The sequence below is a fragment of the Candoia aspera genome, chromosome 15, assembly GCF_035149785.1.
Source record: "Candoia aspera isolate rCanAsp1 chromosome 15, rCanAsp1.hap2, whole genome shotgun sequence".
NCBI lineage: Eukaryota > Metazoa > Chordata > Lepidosauria > Squamata > Boidae > Candoia > Candoia aspera.
Window position 1 is genome coordinate 15,237,428 of NC_086167.1, and position 18,053 is coordinate 15,255,480.

At 45.9% G+C, this 18,053-nt stretch overlaps 1 protein-coding gene across 2 annotated transcripts; it reads right to left on the reverse strand.

Moving 5' to 3' along the window:
• Positions 1 to 4,736: 4,736 nt before the first annotated feature.
• HPD (4-hydroxyphenylpyruvate dioxygenase) lies at positions 4,737 to 15,417 on the reverse strand. 2 transcript variants are annotated; one of them, XM_063315343.1, is made up of 14 exons: positions 15,335 to 15,417; positions 14,750 to 14,776; positions 13,203 to 13,265; positions 11,059 to 11,163; positions 10,715 to 10,757; positions 10,237 to 10,319; positions 9,655 to 9,744; positions 9,226 to 9,329; positions 8,839 to 8,916; positions 7,562 to 7,724; positions 6,784 to 6,855; positions 6,579 to 6,701; positions 5,748 to 5,864; positions 4,737 to 4,958 (listed from the first exon to the last, which is right to left on the reverse strand). In XM_063315343.1, exons 1-14 carry the CDS (start codon positions 15,335 to 15,337, stop codon positions 4,848 to 4,850), a joined length of 1,182 nt encoding a protein of 393 aa, XP_063171413.1. In that variant the 5' UTR covers positions 15,338 to 15,417; the 3' UTR covers positions 4,737 to 4,847. The 2 variants fall into 2 exon arrangements, with proteins under 2 accessions (XP_063171413.1, XP_063171411.1); XM_063315341.1 differs by lacking the exon at positions 15,335 to 15,417 and adding an exon at positions 15,219 to 15,284.
• Positions 15,418 to 18,053: the final 2,636 nt, after the last annotated feature.

The following is an 18,053-nucleotide window of genomic DNA, read 5'->3' on the forward strand; positions in this document are numbered from 1 at the left end:
TTGCAGGCATGGGGGGTGGGGGAGGATTCGGGGGGGTGGCCGGACAGAGATCTTCAGCGGTCGAAATATGGGAAGCAGAGAGAGGAAGGGGGATTCATCAGTCGAGTGAATACGATAGGGGGTTGCGCGTCCCCAGAGCTCTTCAGGGACTGTCCAGGTTAAAGGTTGCTGTGGGTGTTCCATCCGACCTGAGCTCGTTTTGATTTCTGGATGAAAAAAAAGATCTGAAATCCTTGTTCTCTCTCGAAATGGCCCCGTTCCAGGCACAGGATGAAGAGCCCCCCAGCTTGGTTTTGAAAACCTGAGAGTCTGTCTCTCCCTCCCTCAGCAGCGTAGTGTTGCATGGTGGTTTTGGAACCGGAGGAGCCCCCTCGCACTCTGGGCAGCCTCCACTGGGCCGTGCTGCAGGCCGGACACACCTTGTTCCTCTCTGTGGGCCCGTTCACAGAAGAAGGACAGCTGCCCCCCACCCCCATCCATAGAGGACAACAGCAGGCAGTGAGCCAGGGTGGACTCGACTCACTGAGTAGCCCCAAAACCCTAAAGCAAAGGCTGCGGTTTTCCCTCTCGCAACGTCTTTGCGTCCCCCTCAATTTCCCGTCACATCAAACAGAGTCATCTTTGTAGCCCAGGAGGACAAGGTCTTGGTTGGTGGCTAAGCCAGCTTGGTAGAGCTCAGCTGGACAGCTCCGCAGTGGCACGCTCGCTGCGGCTCCGTTGTACTGCCAGCCGCTGCTGTCGCACAGCCTTGAGAGCAAAGACTTTTAGTGCCGATGTTCGGCCGCGTGCCAGCTTTTTATCAAAAGAGTCTCAGGGGTTGTCCTTGTATAGCAAGCCACCTGAGCTCAAACATTAGAGAAGGGGACTCTCTCTAGGATGGCAGGCCGGTGAGGTGCTGAAGGGTTTGCTTTCAAATTTGGCCTGGGGCTCTTAGAATCAAATTGAGGTAGACAAATCTCGGAACGTTGGCCCACCTGTGGCACACCTCAGCCTTTTGTTGAATTTTCTGGCCTTGAAACTTGGCCCTGCTAAAAAAAACCCATTGGCTAGATCAATGTTTCTCAACCTCAGCCACTTTAAGATGCGTGGACTTCAACTCCCAGAATTCCCCAGCCAGCATGAAGTCCGCCCTTGCTGGCTGGGGAATTTGGGGAGTCGAAGTCCACGCATCTTAAAGTGGCCGAGGTTGAGAAACGCTGGGCTATATTAAAAACAGATGCAACCAGAGGATGTATAAAAATTATTTTGGACATGTATCCCCCCTTTCCTTCTCCTCCAAACAAACCTGTGATTTTCGCCTACATTGTCCTGGTAGCTTCCGTATTCCGCTCTCTTTAAGACGGTAGAACGTTGCTAGCAAGTTTTTCTGGATGTCACTTAGTCGCCTGGTGTGCCGGCTGAGTCCTGTGGTCTATGGCGTCCAGAAGTGGGTGCCGCTCCCTTCTCCCCTCCCCTCTCTAAGAAGCAGGAAGAACCTGAACCCATTTGAAGCTGCTTTATCAACAGAGGTGATCCTTCTGACTTTGCACGTTGAGGGGCCGGATTTCACTGAGGAGGAGGGAGAGCAGATTATGGGTCTGTTTCCCTTCACCGCTCCCTGCTGTCTCTCAGTTTCTCCCGGGACGCGTCAGTGGCGTGGCATTCGAGGCCACCAATCTCCGAGAAAGCCCCATCGGTCTCCTGTAATTCAGAACCGAAATAATGGTTTATCATCTTCCGTGCCCTCTTTCATGCTGTGAATGTAATCCACTAGGAAATTCTCCACATAGGCACACCCTGAAATCTATGTAGCAGCTTGTGTAGGAAAAGTTCCTTGTGAATGGTCTCACTTTTATGAACCCCCCCCTTTTTTTTTAATGTAAAATGAAACATAGGAAAATGCATTCTAGATCCATCGCTGCCACTTTGATTCTGCTGGTTAATCTTAGCCACGATCGGGCGCAAGAGGAAGGTAAGGGTACTGCTGAAGGCTTGTCAAGCTTTGACGAGCGACATACGTGGGAATGGGTCCCTTCATCTGTCCACGGCCCTCGATGAACTTGTCTCCTCTAATCCTGGTTAGGTTTCTGCTTCTCGAAAAGAACCTGATCTCAGCAAGTTCTCTTCCATCCTAAGGAAGGGAGGGCTGCTGTTTAAGGACAGCCCAGCTTGCGTCTTGAGAGCGTAGCTGGGACTGGGGACAGGACCTCCAGATGTGTCTGTCCCAAGCCTCCTCACCTGTATTTCCAAGAGTCGTGCCATAGCTTGGAGAATTGCCCACATCTCGTCTCTTCTATCCCGCTGTGGAGCGAGAGGAACATCGGCTTCTGTTGACTTCTCACGCTGGTGTTTTTTGGGAAACGCTGTCTGCATTTTCAGTCCCAGGCTGCCTAGCAAAGTAGCTTTCATGCGCTCGGCCCACCCTCAGTTTCCAGTCTGAGGTGGTTCCTCGGGGGGGTCAGGAGGGAGCAGCCCACCCTGGAAGCCATTCCTGTTGTCCAAACAGCCTATTTCTGCCATGGGGGGGTAGCTGGGGGGGCATTTTAAAACTCTGATGGCATGTGATTTCAGTTTTGTCATTTCTGACCTATTTTCAGGGATCATTTCAGTGCATTTCTGTATAAAGTTTTTTTTTTTTTTTAAAGATGGGGGGGATGAAATTTTGAAATTTAAAGTGGACACATCACCTGTACATAGGCAACCTTTCCGAGTCTTCTCTTCGAAACCCTTGTTTCTTGTAGAAACACGTTTTTATTTTGTTTGTTTTTTTGTTTGTTTTGTTCATTTTTGTTTGTTTGGGGCTGTTTTGTTTGTACTTTAAGAGCATGTAAATAATTTGTTAAAGTGACAATAGTAGTTTGGAGGGTTTTTTTTTTTTTTTTAATCGCCAGCAGACCTCAACAAGAGAGTCAACGTCTGGGGGGTGGGGGGGTCCCAGGAGGGAGACGCTGGCGCCCTTTACAGCTTGTGTCAAGCTATGTATAATGTAAATTCTGTACAAAATCAACTTTTTTGGGGTCAAATGCATAGATCAAACTAGAAGCATTAAGACGCTGAAGATTTAAAAAAAAAATGCCAAGTTGAGGCTTTTTTATTTGCCTTTCTGATACCTTAATGTGCAAAATCTATTTATTTCAAACGAGAAAATGTGTATAGTCTATTAATGACAACCTAAAATGTATTTAAGCCAATCCGCAACTTTTTGTTTTGTTTTGTTTTGCAAAATTAAATTTTTTCTTCTATTTTATAATGTTCCTTCTCAATTACCGGTCTAGTATTTGTAGAAGTGACATGAAAATCTCATAGCCCAACAGGGGAGGGGCTCTGAAGTGCTTCGTTGCACATGCGCAGCTCCGGGCGAGCTGGAGAATTACACACATCGGCCACGGAGGCCACGCTGGGCGGGAGCTTGGTGTGTCTCCTTTCTCGCTGGGGCTGCTAAAATGAGGCAATGGTTTGGGAAGCTGGGGAGAGGCACTCTAAATTGGGGGGGGGGGTGTTCTTGCAACAAAAAACAGTGGAGGAAAAGGCCTCCATTGTTCCTATTTCATGAATTCTGTAAAGATACCAGTTTTTAATTTGCAGTGTGAAAAAAAACAAGGACCTCCTTTAAAAGGGGGGGGAAGAAAAATGGTTTGCAATAAATGACCTATATTTTTTATGTTCCTTTAAATAAATAAATGAATAAATACATTAAATAAATAATAAAAAGGAATCTCTGCTTTAGAGATTTAGGATTTTTTAAAAAAAATTCTGTTCCCTTTTGTTTTAAACAACTGTATAAACGTAGGACTGTTCCGTGCTTCTAGGCTCTGTCATCAGTTTGTACTTTGTTTTGAAGAATGTGGGGTTTTTTTTGCTTTGTTGTGGGTGTGTCATTCTGTAAATATTTGTTCATATTTTTTGTGAATTGAATACTATGTACCATTGTATTATAGTAACTTTTATAAAGCAAACCATAAATATACTGACTTTTCTTATAGAAGATCTGTGTTTGATTTATTAGCCTGAAATAATACACCTTCTCCTTCCCCCACTCTTGCTGGACAATGACTGGCAGGGCGTGGGGGGTGTCCGCAGGGGGTTAAAAAAAATCAAAATGGTGGCGGCACCATGCAGTTGAAGCCGCCATCTTGACCTTCGCACCCACCTACCCTGCAAGTGCCCTTAGTTATCATCATCTTTCTAAATCAGTGTTTCTCAACCTTGCAACTTTAAAATATGTGGACTTCAACTCCCAGAATTCCCCAGCCAGCATGGCTGGCTGGTGAATTCTGGGAGTTGAAGCCCACCCATCTTAAAGTTGCCACGGTTGAGAAATTCTACTCTAAATTAAGTTGTAGGACGGGACCCATGCTCCTCATTTACTCGGGGCAGGAGAAAGCGGTAGGCTTACATGCTCCATGTGGAAACTCCGTCCATCTTTGGTCCTAATTCCGAAAGTTCTCCTTTGTTACATGGAAAAACTGCTAGAAAACAGTGTATTACGAAGTTTGCCTACCAACCAGCCATGGTCCCCCACCACTGAGCGGGCATTCCACCACTAGCAAGCCTGCGCCGCCCTCCCTATCTCTTGCAAGAAATTCCCCCATCGCCAGGAGCCGCTGTTGATGGCGCATGATAGGCTGGACTAGAAAGCCGAGGACTGTGGACAGCTGTTTTCCGTGGTCCAGACAGATGCTGAGATCAGGAGCAGTGACACCCATGGTTCTTTTTCCAGCTGCCCTACAAGAGCTGTCACCAAAACAGACACCATGGGAAGCCCAGTATTTTATTTGACTAAAAGGAAAAGACCAGACAAGGAGAGGTATCGGTGGAAGGCAAGTGCCTAATCTTTTCCCAGCACATTTCGTTTTTGCTGATGGACGTTACACAAACTCGGACTCTCCGTTGGGGGTCAGGATGGTGAGGTTTCCCCGAGCGTCTTGATCGACTTCAATGGCTTCAAATAAAGATTTGAAGTTTCCTGCGCCAAATCCCTAAATCCAAAGCGAGAGAGAAGAAGAAGTAAAACAGCCATGAGTATTTTCCTTTTGCTAACTTTTGCACAAATCTGTCTCTGCAGATGATGATAACGTTTTTCTTTTACACTGAGATGTTCTGTTTAGATCCAGAATGGCAGTCAGCGATCCAGTCATGCATTTCATAAATGCACAGAACACCCAAGAAAAAAAAGTGGGCGGAGGAGTGAATTAAATACCTATCCATCTGCTCAAATTAAATGCCCTTGTTTTAGAATGCAGTCTGGCTAGAGCAGCCTTTCTCAACTTTTCGACACTGGAGAAACCCTTGAAATGTTTTTCAGGCCTCGGGGAAGGAACCTCTGCCCATTCAGGCTCAAATAGAGGCCAGAAGATAGAAAATTATTATATTTCTTTCATGAGTAGGCCTGTCTATATGCATTAACGGTGTTTTGAAACTCAAAGAGTGAAACTTACCTCTTTAATGTGAAGTTGCCTGACACTGACATGATTTTTAAAATAAATCGTGATCTCCCAGGGAACCCCTAGGGAGCTCTTGTGGAACCCTGGGGTGCCACAGAACCCTGGTTGAGAAACCCTGGGCTAAAGGTTCCCCAGCTTCTGCAATTGGGCAGCAGCAGTCTTCAGAAATCATATCCTATTGCCAAACTCTCAAGTCACAACCCCCTTACGACTTCCAAACACTGGCCATTTCTCATTTTTGGTATTGAAAATGTGCCTCTGGTTTTTGGAACCCAGTGTTCCCCAATGTAACCTGAATGAGTGAAGCTGCCCTGGGAAACCAACCTCATGGTTGTAGCGCTGAATGACCTCAAGGAAGACGGTTGGTCTGTCCTGGATGGGCTTGGTGAAGATCTGAAGTAGGTATCCCTTCTCATCAAAGTCAATTAAGATTTTGAGTTCCTTGAAAGGGAAGGAAAACGACAAAGGACTGACGGAATGTCCTAACAGTCAGGAACCACGCTGAGACAAGGAATAGGTCTCTAGTGTTTTATTACTGCTACATTAGACAGAAAATCCTAACAAACTGAAGAAGCGTGGGAAAACCCAGACAGATAAACCCCGAAAGTCAAGGCGGGTCTGATCTGTGTCTCTTTGAATGGCTGCTCAACTCCTCAGTACTACGCATGCGTTTCCCCCCCTGGATAGGGGCCCCCTCCTGCTCACCATCCGTGCTCATGACACGGAAGTTGCCAAAGAAAATCGGGTGGCTATAAATTTTGAGAGCACTAACCCATGCTATTTTTCTTCTGCCCAAATTCTCCCGTGCCTCTCAAACAGGTGCAACCAACCAGGTTTCTTTCATTTGGCCACTGACCATGCTGCCTAGAGCAGCTGGTCACTCCAGTGAAGCAGAACTAAACTCTTCTACTCAAAGCTACTCAAGCTATCAAATACTCACATCCCAACCAGGATGATGTATATACATCCTTGAGCAAAGGGACTCCCATCCAAATGAACGGGTGGTCAATAGTAGTTTGTATTATATTTCTGTAGCCATCCTTCCATCAAGAGGCATACCTGATTCTCCTGCTCCCCTCAACAACCATATAAAGCAATAGCATCTCAGGTTAGCACTCAAACCATTACGCCACACTACAGTGGAGGCCAACTGACCTCCAATTCATCAATGTTTTCCTTCACTTTGATCTTGGCTGTCTTCAGCCGCTCCCGGAGTTGCTGGTAGTAGGTTGATGGAACGGACATGAACTCCATACCACGTTCTTTCAAGTTTGTGATCTATAACCAGAGAAGATTTATGAGTGTAACATTGGCCACTTGCAAGGAGTTGGCATTTTTGTAAAGAAATGAACATTCTTACTGAAGCAATGATGTCAGAGGTATTCAGAGCAATGTGCTGGACTCCGGGCCCTCCGTAATATTCAACATATTCCTGCAGAGCAAAAGAAGCACAAGGTGGGTACTATGCAAAGATCTCGTGTTGAAGAAGACCGCCATGTCTAATCTCTCCTGCATTCCTGGTCAACTGGTCGGCTGGGAATGGTGAGATCACAGTGTCCCCAGTGCTTGTCCCTGGTTCATTCTGATTTTTTATGTTTCCTGTCCAAGCTGTGACTTGACTTGGGTAATGGTGCCGGTTTGAAGCTCTGAATCCTGACTTGCTAGATCTCAGCATTGATTCTGTATTCCCCACGAAGCAAGGGGGCTTAAGTGCAGCCCACATCAATTTCTGCTCCTGAGTATCCCACCTGCTGCTAGAGCACACCCCGGTCTCTGCTTGTCAGCCTTCCAAGGGGTTGGAGAAGAGGCCAGATAGACTAAGATGAAGAAGCAACGCATTTTCCCCTCCCAACAGGGAACAAAGATTGATGGCAAGGAGAGCTTGTGACTCACGTAGATTTGTGTAGGCAAATGTGTACAGCACGTGAGAGAGAAAATGAAAGGGCAGAGATACAAGACTTCTATATGGGAGTTGATCTGCCCTCTCTCCCTTGGATGGCAGGTGAACTGGAGGCCCGTGAGAGAGAATATGAATGGGAAAACAGCACTCTAGCTGCTAGAATCGGCCCTTGGCCACCCTCCCCTGAGCAGAAACACCCCTCCACCCCTCTTCCACCACCCCAAGTCAGCTTTGGTACCTGGATCTGAGATTTCTTCTTGCCTATCGCTGGCTCGTTAATGGGCATTTTGATAGTCTCTTCATAATTGGCCATCACAACAGACCGCAGAGCACTGAATTCGGTGTGCAGCTGTTTGTCATCCACAGACCAGAAGCGGTGAAACTGGAGATTTCTCTGGTACCTGCAGATGCCGTACAGAAAAAGAGACCTAGCGTAGATGCTAAAGCTAGACTTGGTTAACTTAGCTGTTTCCCATTCCTTGACCAAATGATGTCTGATGGGAAGGAATTCCTGGTCAGCTGGAGGATACCTGCTTTCCATCCACTGGGCCCCAACTTTGGCCCCTAGTCCCCAGATTGAGCGAAGAAGGATAGGCTGCAACTGAGTGGTATTCCCAAACAGTGCAAAATCTGTGACACCCACCCCGCAAAGTCCCATTCCCATCATCTCTAGCCAGCCCATGAATTATAAACCAACTCTTTGTTGGGGACCAGTTTCTGGAAGAATGGCATGCAGAACACAGCTGGCTCAATCGGAGGATGCGACAATTCACACTCTTCCCCACAACTTTGTCTCTAATCACCTCTTTCCAAAAGAAGATCGTTTACAGCCTGCTGCTGACTCCACAGATGATGATTCAAGAGATCCTGTGAATATAGCCCAAGGCTGTAGACCAGGGTTTGTCAACCTTAGCAACTTTAAGAAGCATGGCCAGCTGAGGGATTCTGGGAGTTGAAGTCCCCACATCTTAAAGTTGCCGAGGTTGACAACCCCTGTTGTAGACGTTTATTGGCATTGCTTGTGAAGGAAGAAGATGTGAGATGTAGGGCCACGTTTACAGTTTGCCCTAGGCTGTTCCTCTCTTGTTGAAATGCTCTTATTCATTAACTTTAATCAATAACGTCCTTTGCCCGGGAGTGTGCGAAGAACGGGTAGCTGGTACCCAGCTATCCAAACAGGGCTCTGATATTTTCCTGAGGAGGCCCAGATCTAACATCCAAAGAGTAAAATCCATTTCAAGTGGTGAACAAAGCTTTGATCAAAGGAGAAAATAGGTCTGGAAGATCACACGGCAGGTCTCGGTGTATACAGAGAGATCCCTAAGAAATCCTAAACGTCTCTAAATCAGCCTTCTGCACCCTGATGTGTCGGGACTCTACACCCTATAATCCCCCAAGGGGCACTCTGGCTAAGGGAACCTGGAATGAACCCCACCGTCATTTCCTACTTGGGTGTCACCAGCTTCAACATCTGCTTCGGTTCATTTTAAGGAAGATTTCAAAGACAAATCTCACCATTCTACCACTGGTAGCATTTCCTGGTCAGGCTGATTCCCCACAATGTGGTCGATAAAATTCAGTTTTGTAGGAGGTCTGGAAAGAGAAAGACATGTGGCCCCATCATGTTTGCAGTTCAGTCTTCTTCCCCTCTCCATGTTCTTCAGCTTTGACCTTCAACCAGCCACAATTCATCTCCACTGGGATGTTTTTTTCCTATCCCCCCTCCTCTACCTTTATGTCCTTTTTCACGCATGCCTGGATTGCTTGCATACAATACATTTTTGCACTTCTGCAAATAGGGAGGCTGAACTCTCCCCCTTGGTCAGGGAAGTCTGCAGGTCTGTCTGACCTCTTGACCTGGGGAAAGTGAGGGTAAGGTCTAAGCAAGGCTTGGATACTTACAATTTTTTTAAGAGTGGATCCTTAAAGAGAGGGGCTTCAAACCCAGGCAAGTAGAGTCCTCTGTAGTTCTGCTTTTCTATGAGTGTGTGGGTGGTGTCTCCATACTATATTGATGAGGAAGGTGAAACACAAGGGGATAAACTGCACCAACGTTCAGACCAGGAGAGGGCGGACCTTCCTGACAAGCTGGAAGGTCATCTGCAGTTGGGGCAGAAGGTCTCTGGCATCTACAGAGAGGTCTGAAGGAAATGCCATTTCCTTCCAGATGTTTTTGGCCTGTAGCCCACCCATCACTCCATCTGGGTGAGATTGAAGCCCAACAGCAACCAGATTTCCCACCATCCAGACCATACTGCGAAGCCAGACCTTCTCAAACCAGCTATTCTGCTCTCCCCTCTCTGGGTTAGGAGCACCCTGTGAATTCCTTACCGTTTGAACGACTGCAAATTTCACTTTCCCGTGCTTGTCTTCTTCTATCCAGGGCTCTCTCACTATCCGAGCCCCACGTTCTTGAGCTTTCTGAGTGGAGGACCGGAGAATGAAGTCGTCAAATAGATAAGCCAGCAGGGTGGGGTGAGAATTGGCAAACATTTCCAACTGCTGGACATACTTGGCATTTTGAGCTCATGTCACAGGGAACCCACCCCCCAAATGCTTTCTGTAAGGGAGGCCCTTGCCCCTTCACAAAACTTCTGCTGCCAAGGTGTGGCACTCACCGAAAGTCAATTGATTACGTGCCATCAGGACATTTTTGATTTCTAGCAACCGCATAGATGGATTTTCTCCATGAACTCTCAAAAGACGGAAGGCAAAACTGGAATTGCTGCCCTCCAGCTCGCCATATCCTTGCAACCGCCTTCAATTTAGCTTTCCCTTTTTCTGGGCAGGTGGGCCCCCCACCCACTGCAGCTGCCCTCTGCTTGATTTTCTATTTAAGGCATTGATAGAAGGCCCAGAAATAACGGCGATGGCATTTGAATGCTCAAAAAGGCCTTTTCGGCTCGTTTTTACCTGCACAATGAAATCACAGTCCTCTACTTCAAAGGCAATATCTTTGACCCCATCTCCATGCTGTATTAAGTGCGTTCCCATTTCTATGTTGACCAAAAAGGGGAGTGAAAATAGACATTTTTTTGTTTTTCACAGAGAGGTTCATCAGCAGCCGATAGTCCCATTCAGTGAAACCCAAGGTCAGAGCAAAATTTCTTCCCACCCTTATAACACAGCAGCTTCAACAGTAACAGCAGCTTCAACAGTACTTATTATCCTAGAAGTAACTAAATAACCTAATAAATAACTAAATAATAGCCACATAGAAAAGAAGCAATAAGCACACTGCATGCTAATTTGAAAGCTATTCAGAGCTGTCCTGTTAAGATATCAAAGAGTGACATCTTACAACAACAACAACAACAACAACAAATAATAATAATAATAATAATAGTCATCATCATCATTATCATACTAGTCCCACTGGTTCTAAATTTACCTTCATTTCCAGGGTTGAGAGCTGAAGAGAAAACAAATATAATCTGGAAATAAAAATAGATAATTAATGCATTCCCCCTAAGGCAGTGTTCCTCAACCGTGGCAACTTTAAGACGGGTGGACTTCAACTCCCAGAATTCCCCAGCCAGCAGTGCTACTTGGCTGTCTAAATGTCAGCTCACAGCCTTTGGTTCCCAACCCAAAGAGAAAACTATTGCGTGAACTGGCTTCAAGACATCTAAGCAAGCAAGAAGCTAGACCAAACTCGTCCAGAGGTCGTCTCTCTTAACAGTGCAATAGTATTTTCGTTTGTCAACTAGCGATATTATTTCCTGCGCATGTTACCTTATCCTGTTTGATTACGTGTGAAGCCACCTCTCGGCTTCCAGTTTCCAAGCCTCTGTATGCCAGTTCTTCAAACCCCATTTTGTTGCAGTAAAACGAAGCAGCCTTGAGAGACAGACAGGAAAGCGAGGTTGGATTAGGGCCATCTTAACTCCTTCACGCCCCCCCTTGGGAGGAGAGTTAATTAATTTGTTTGTAACTGCTATAAAGAAGATCATTCTTTATATTTCTTTTCTTTTCTCTATCCGCCCTGTCTTTTCTACTTCTTCTTTTATCTTTCTTTTCTAATTTCACGCTATATAATGTCACGTTTATCTTTTACAGGTAGTCCTTGACTTACAACCACAATTGGGACCAGCACTCCCATTGCTAAGTAAGGTGGTCGTCAAGAGAGTCACGCCTGATTTTACAACTTTTTTACCGCAGTTGTTAATTGAATCACATGGTCGTTAAGCAAATCTGACCTCCCCCATTGATTTTACTTGTCAGAAGCTGGCTGGGAAGGTTGCAAATGGAGATCATGTGGCCCCAGGATGCTGCAACCATCATAAATAAATGTTGGTTGCCAAGTGCCTGAATTTTGATCGCTGGACTGCAGGGTGCCGCGACAGTTGTAAGTGCAAGGACTGGCCGTAAGTCACCTTTTTTCAGTGCCGTCATAACTCTGAACTGTTGCTAAATGAATGGCCATAAGTCGAGGACTACCTGTACTTGTGTGAAAATCTTTAATAAAAATTATATATTAAAAAAAAACTCCTCCCCCCCACCCCAGATATGCTTTGCCACAATCCCTCCTCACATCTACAGGCTTTTTTCTTTCTCTTTCCAAAGGCACTATATTGCAGTTAGGTTCAATTGTTCACCAATGTTTCTGCACACTCCAAAGCACCCCCTCTAAAGGTTGCCAGCTTTTGGGGGGGGGTCTTTGCTCCTGCGGATCTGCTGAGTTTGTTTACCTACGGGGGGGGCGGGAGTTGCAACTGCATCCCTGATTCCTTTGCCTGGCTTCAAATGTTACTTGTATCTAGGGAGCAGAACTCGAGAATTGGGTGGAAGATTCGCTTATGGAAACTCCGAATCTTAAATCCTTGGCAAGCTGTGTCCCTGCCTGGATTACTGTAGATGGGAACAGAACTCCTGAACCACGCATGCGTTGGTCTTGCAAATCTCCACAATGTTTGCTTCGCAGTCTCACAAATCCCATTGCTAAAACCAAGGAATTCCTTAGGCTAAGCCAGTGTTTCTCAACATGGCTAGGGAATTCTGGGAGTTGAAATCCACCCATCTTAAGGTTGACAAGGTTGAGAAACACTGGGCTAAGCCTTCCCCATCTGGATTTCAGCTCCTCAGTTTCCTACCCAGCAGAGCCTCTCCTTGGAAGGGGAGGCACATGGCCTAAGCAAGGGGGAAGAAGCCGGGGCCTTCCAAACGTGGTTTGCCCCTCAGTTCCCATCCTCCCCTGATCCTTGACCTTGCTGGCTGAGCCTGATAACCACCGGAGCTCAGCGACTTGAGTGCCATAGTTCCCACACCAGAGGAGATGTCCAGTTTTGGAGGCTCCAGATTCCAGTGCCGACTCAGCCACTTCGTGAAAAATAACCCCGCTGCCAAGACTGCTTTTTTCCTCTTCCTTCCTCACCCCCCTTTCCACTTATGTCATGTCTTTTGGGTGTCATGAGCCTTTGAAAAGGCACCACACGCTGATCTGGGAAACGTTTGGGCTGAACAGCTTTAAATGATAAATTAAGAACCCCGCAGTAGCCATGGCATCAGGGATGAATTATCAACACCGCCAGGAGAAAGAATTGGAACTGCCTCAGCTTTCTTTTTCCACTGTCCTGGGAATAGCGGCTGGCAGGATGCAAATGTGCAAGATGTGGGGACTGAGTGGGGTGGTGGCACGAAGCAGCAGCAACATTACTGTGCTTGTGCACCCCTGACGGTTGCGTCAGGCGGAGCACGCTGTCATCACAGCCAGCCAAGCCCAAACCCTTAATCGAACCCAGGGTGCTTGGAAAATCCCCCCTTCTCGCCCTCCAATGGCAAAGCTGCCGACATCATCAGCCCTCCGAGGTTCCATCACAGCTGCCTCGGAGGCCCCTTGCTGGCACTGGCTCCCCGGGTGGCTTTGGGGCCCTGCTTACCTGCTTGGCATTGCCAACCCAGAAGGTCAAGGAGTGGAAATGGAGGAACTGGCCCCGTGCCGGCTGAAGGAAAGGAAAGGAAAGGAAAGGGCAAGGGGTTACGCCTCGGCTGATCTGGGTGCAGACGAGGGGGACTCCCAGGGGTCCAAGCTGGCTGCCAACCCAGCCAGATCCTTGTCCATCTTTCTCAGGATAACAGCTGGATGAGGACCTCTAAACCCCACCCCCAAAAAAGTGTTCCAAAGACACACGGGCTGGAGTACCCTTTGTGGCTGGCTTGCTCTCGGCTTGGCATGCTGCTGGCGGAATCCAGATGTGGTTTACACCCCTGGATTTGCAATATTTTTGGAAAGGCGCCCCCACCCTTTGCCAGGGCTTGGGTGTCTTTTGATAACCTTGCAACGTTAAATATTAAGTTGGCTGGAAAATATTTACCGAGCTCTTACGTAGGAGGGGTGTGTTCAGAGGCTGCCAGTTCTCCCTTGAGTAATATTTTTAAAGAGGATTTATTTTTTATTTTTTAAACCGATGACCTGCCTTAGCTCCCCAACTAAGGAAAACATCTCACCTGCTGGATTCAATTACAATACCTTCTTGGCAAGCAACTTAGCACTTTGTCTGACGTGACAAGCTGTGTTCAGAGTTTAGCAAACGCACAGTTGTTTGTTTGCAAACTCCAGGCAAAGTTCAGCCTTTTGAAGCCCCATCCGTTTCAAGAGGATTCGTAAAATGCTCAGAGCCGGACCGGTGGAGGCTCGACTTATTTTTCACAGAACATTTTATCGAATAAACCACAGTTGGGGGTGCATCCATAAACCAAGATTCCAGAACTGTAATGGCTGGTTTCACACAACGTGCTAAGTCAGTACCAAACTATTTTTTGCTTTAGGTGTTTCTGCTGATTTATGGAACTGCAGTGTAAGTTTGGGTGGAAATATATCACAAAATACATTTCTAAGCCTCTTTCACAACCTCCAATGTTTATCTGGTGTTTTTAGCATTATCTATCCACTGTAATGCATAATTCAGTCACGAATTATGACAGTAATCTGGAACTGGTTAGTTGTCCCAGATCAGTGTATGCCTGTTGGCTGATCCAGCTTTGAGTAATGCGTGAAAAAGCCATAGTTATATGAGAACCAGATTAAGCAGGAGATCAATGGATTTTTTTTTCAATAGAAGAGTCGGAAGCGACTGAATGAATAAACAACAAAAAACACACACTCTTATATCAACATACATTATTTGCTAAAAATAGATTTTGGCAGCAAGTTTTCCTGTGCCTAAGGAAAAACATTATTTTCAAATAGGCTTTTACCAAGACAGTTTCACTGCAGTTGGTGTTACCAATATGAATAATCTCCTAAAGATTTATTATTTATTTATTTGATTATTTAATCAGCTTATTGATTTAATCAGCTGATATGACACTTCCAAAGGAAGAAAGTCTCAAGGCAGTGTACAACAGAGATTTAAAAATTAAAAACACCTTTAAAAATACAAAACAAAACATTCAATAAGAACACAGTTATTTAAATTGATCTTACCTTTTCTCCTTTATTGGAATAAGTTGTCTGGTACAAAGAAGAATAAAACAGAGATTTTTTTTTAATTACTCCAGAAAAAACAAAAACTGGCTATCAGGTGAGTTTAAACTACATGGTAAACACCATCAACTATATTAAGTGCAAATAACATACAGATCTGAATATTTCTTTACTGACAAATACTTTTACACAACTAGAAAGAAGACAACTCTAGACTGATGTAAGGTCAGTCATTAAAAAAAAATTGCATATAAAGAACATACCAATCTAATCTCCAAAATTACTCAACATTTTTTGGGAAAAGGAAAGAGGCACTAATTTGAGATATCCACATGATGCTGCAGGTGTGAACGGCATCTTCAAATACTTTTGCCAGTTTTATAGAGGAAAACAAAGGGGCCCATTTGCTCTGAAGGATAATAGCAACCACTTGTTAATAATTCTATTGTTTAGGAAAATATGGACTTACAGCAAATGGGTGAATAGAGCCCAGCATGCAGTCAATATTCCAGAGAATGGAGTAAACCTGCTGCCAAAAAGTTATTGAAAAAGAAAAGAAATTGGTTAAAACCTTGGGGGCCTCACCATTTTGATTGTCCCTCGGTGCAGAAGCGATGGTGAGAAGGTGGAAAGAGGCAGAAAGAATGTGTGGAAATCTTTTGAATTTTAAGAAAGAGGATGGCCCCAGCTCCTCCCCACATCCTCCTCCTCCTCCTCCATTTCCAGCTGTAAATTTTAACTTTTTTAACGCATCTATTGACATTTCTCAACCGAGCCAGCTAAGGGATGGGAGGTTGTCCTTCAGCCTCTCAGTCGTTGACTCAAAGCCAAAGGGACAAATTGCGGGATCTTCTTAATAAGATTTATTGAAGGCGACGGAGGTTTGATGGGGATATTTTGGGGGCAGGGGGCACTATGGACTTGCAACTCCATTGAACAGGAGGTGGTCAAAAAAGTCAAGATGGATGGTGGCTTTGGTGGTGCAATTGAATCTCCGCCTGTTTCTTATGAGCAAGGAGTTTACTTTGGTTTGATCGTTGATCGTGACAATCCAACCGATTTGTCTTTTTGTTTATTCCCCAAGTTTATATGACCCCCCACCTCATGACAAGTGACTCTGGGCGGCATACAATAAGACTATAAAACAATGAACATCTAAAAAACCATTATTATTATTTTTAAAAAATTAAAATCCCAAAGGCTAAGAGAGGACAGCAGATGTCAACAGCAACAGGCCTGATGACACAACCAATGTTTTGAGGGATTCCCGGAAAATCAACAGGGGCGGAGCCAGGCACTGATGCGTCGAGGCACCCCATCTGCATACCATTGGAAAGACATCATTAAAAGTCGAGGAAGAAAACCACCAGCTTGGGGCCCCTCCTTTCTCCCCAGCATCCACACCCAGAGCGGCATTGCCAGGTGGAGCACCGGGGAGGAAGGAACAAGGCCCTAATCAAGGAACCATCAAGGAGGAAACAACATCCCCACCCAGACTGTCACAGCCAGCTCCCACGAGTAAATGACCAGCAAACCCCCGCACGGGTGAAGTCAACCAGCCCGGTATCACAATGTCTGCAGGGAAACTGATGAGCCCAAGATTCTGTGGTTATACAGATAGTCCTCACTTAACAACCACAATTGGGACTGGAAGTTTGCTCACTAAGCAGTGCAGTTGTTAAGCAAATTTGATCCGATTTTACGACCATTTTTGTGGTGGTTGTTAAGCAAATCACATGATCATTAGGCGAACTGTGCGGTTCCTCGTTGATTTTGCTTGCTGGAAGTTGGCTGGGTAGGTTGAAAATGGCGATTGCATGACCGTGGGATGCTGCGTGGGTCGTAAATGAGAACTAGTTGCCAAGTGCCCGAACTGCACTCATGTGACCATGGGGACACTGGCGGTCATAAGTGCGAGGACTGGTTGTAAGTCGGGTTTTAGCGCTGTTGTAAGTCCGAACCATCACTAAACAAATGGTTGTTAAGTGAGGACTACCTGTAACCCATCTCAGTCAAAGTTTCAGCCTTTGGATGGAGTTGATTTCCTGGTCTGGTCTACCTAGCAGGGATGACAAGTGTTGGTTGTACCCACGGCACTTTCAGCATTGCTGCTGCCCATAAGGCAGCCCTGGACAGAGTGGGCACATTTTGGCCACAGGTTTAACCAACTAAAGTGCAGTTTTACCCCCAGGAAGCGTGTGCAGTGTATTGGTGCAAAATTCTTGGCTCCCTATTCTTTATTACTCCTTTTCTGTGCTTTGTGTAACGCTGCCTGCCCCCAGAGGGGAATAGCATGATAGGTGCCTCTGTATTTGTGGCATGATGCTATTTTTTATTATTATTATTTTTAATCCCGCCTTTATTATTTTTACAAATAACTCAAGGAGGTGAACATACCTAATGCTCCTTCCTCCTCCTGTTTTCCCCACAACAACCACCCTGTGAGGTGGGTTGGGCTGAGAGAGAGGGACTGGCCCAAGGTCACCCAGCCGGTTTTCATGCCTCAGGCGGAACTGGAACTCTCCGTCTCCTGGTTTCTAGCCTGGAGCCTTAACCGCTAGACCAAACTGGCTCTCTTTACCAGAATGTATGAGCCAAGCTGCTACAGCTTGTTTTGCAAACGAAATTTTAACATAAATCGAGGCCAGGTTCATTACCTTAAATGCTCCTCCCACAGTTAATTATACCTACTCTCCAGATCCGCCTTTCTCAGCCTGCTATCCAGAAATCAATCCAATTATGTGGGTTTCCCTAAAAGCCTTGGCTAGAGATAGGGCGAAATGTCTAGATTCAGAGAGAAATTCGTGATTGCCGGGAGTTGGAAACTTAAGCTGAGGTTTGGGGCTGCATGGACAGAGAGCAGGGGAGGTGACATCCTGGACACGGAGCTTCCATAAGGGTGTGTGTGAACCAGCCTTTGGAAAGAGGAAGGGAACATAAAATGGTAGCAATCCCTATTTTCAAAAAGAAAACTGCTGTAAATTGCCAAACTAAATCCTTTTGTAAAAAAAAGATAGACATTGAACAGTTGAAAAGCATCTAGCCTAGGTACAAATCCCACAAGTGGGGCCATGTACCCCCAAAATGTCCCTGCCCCAGTCACGGCCTTCCTAACCATGGCATTTCCCTGCGTCAGAAACACACCACGCAGATCCACCTTTATTTTTATTTAGGAAAAAAAGGCACATTCGCACGTGCAAACGTGGACTATCACGTGAAGCCAAATGCTCGCGCTAACAGGACGCGCTTCCCTCCCTTTAAATGAAGGACAGCGCTCACCTGTCAATCCCAAGCGCAGATCAGC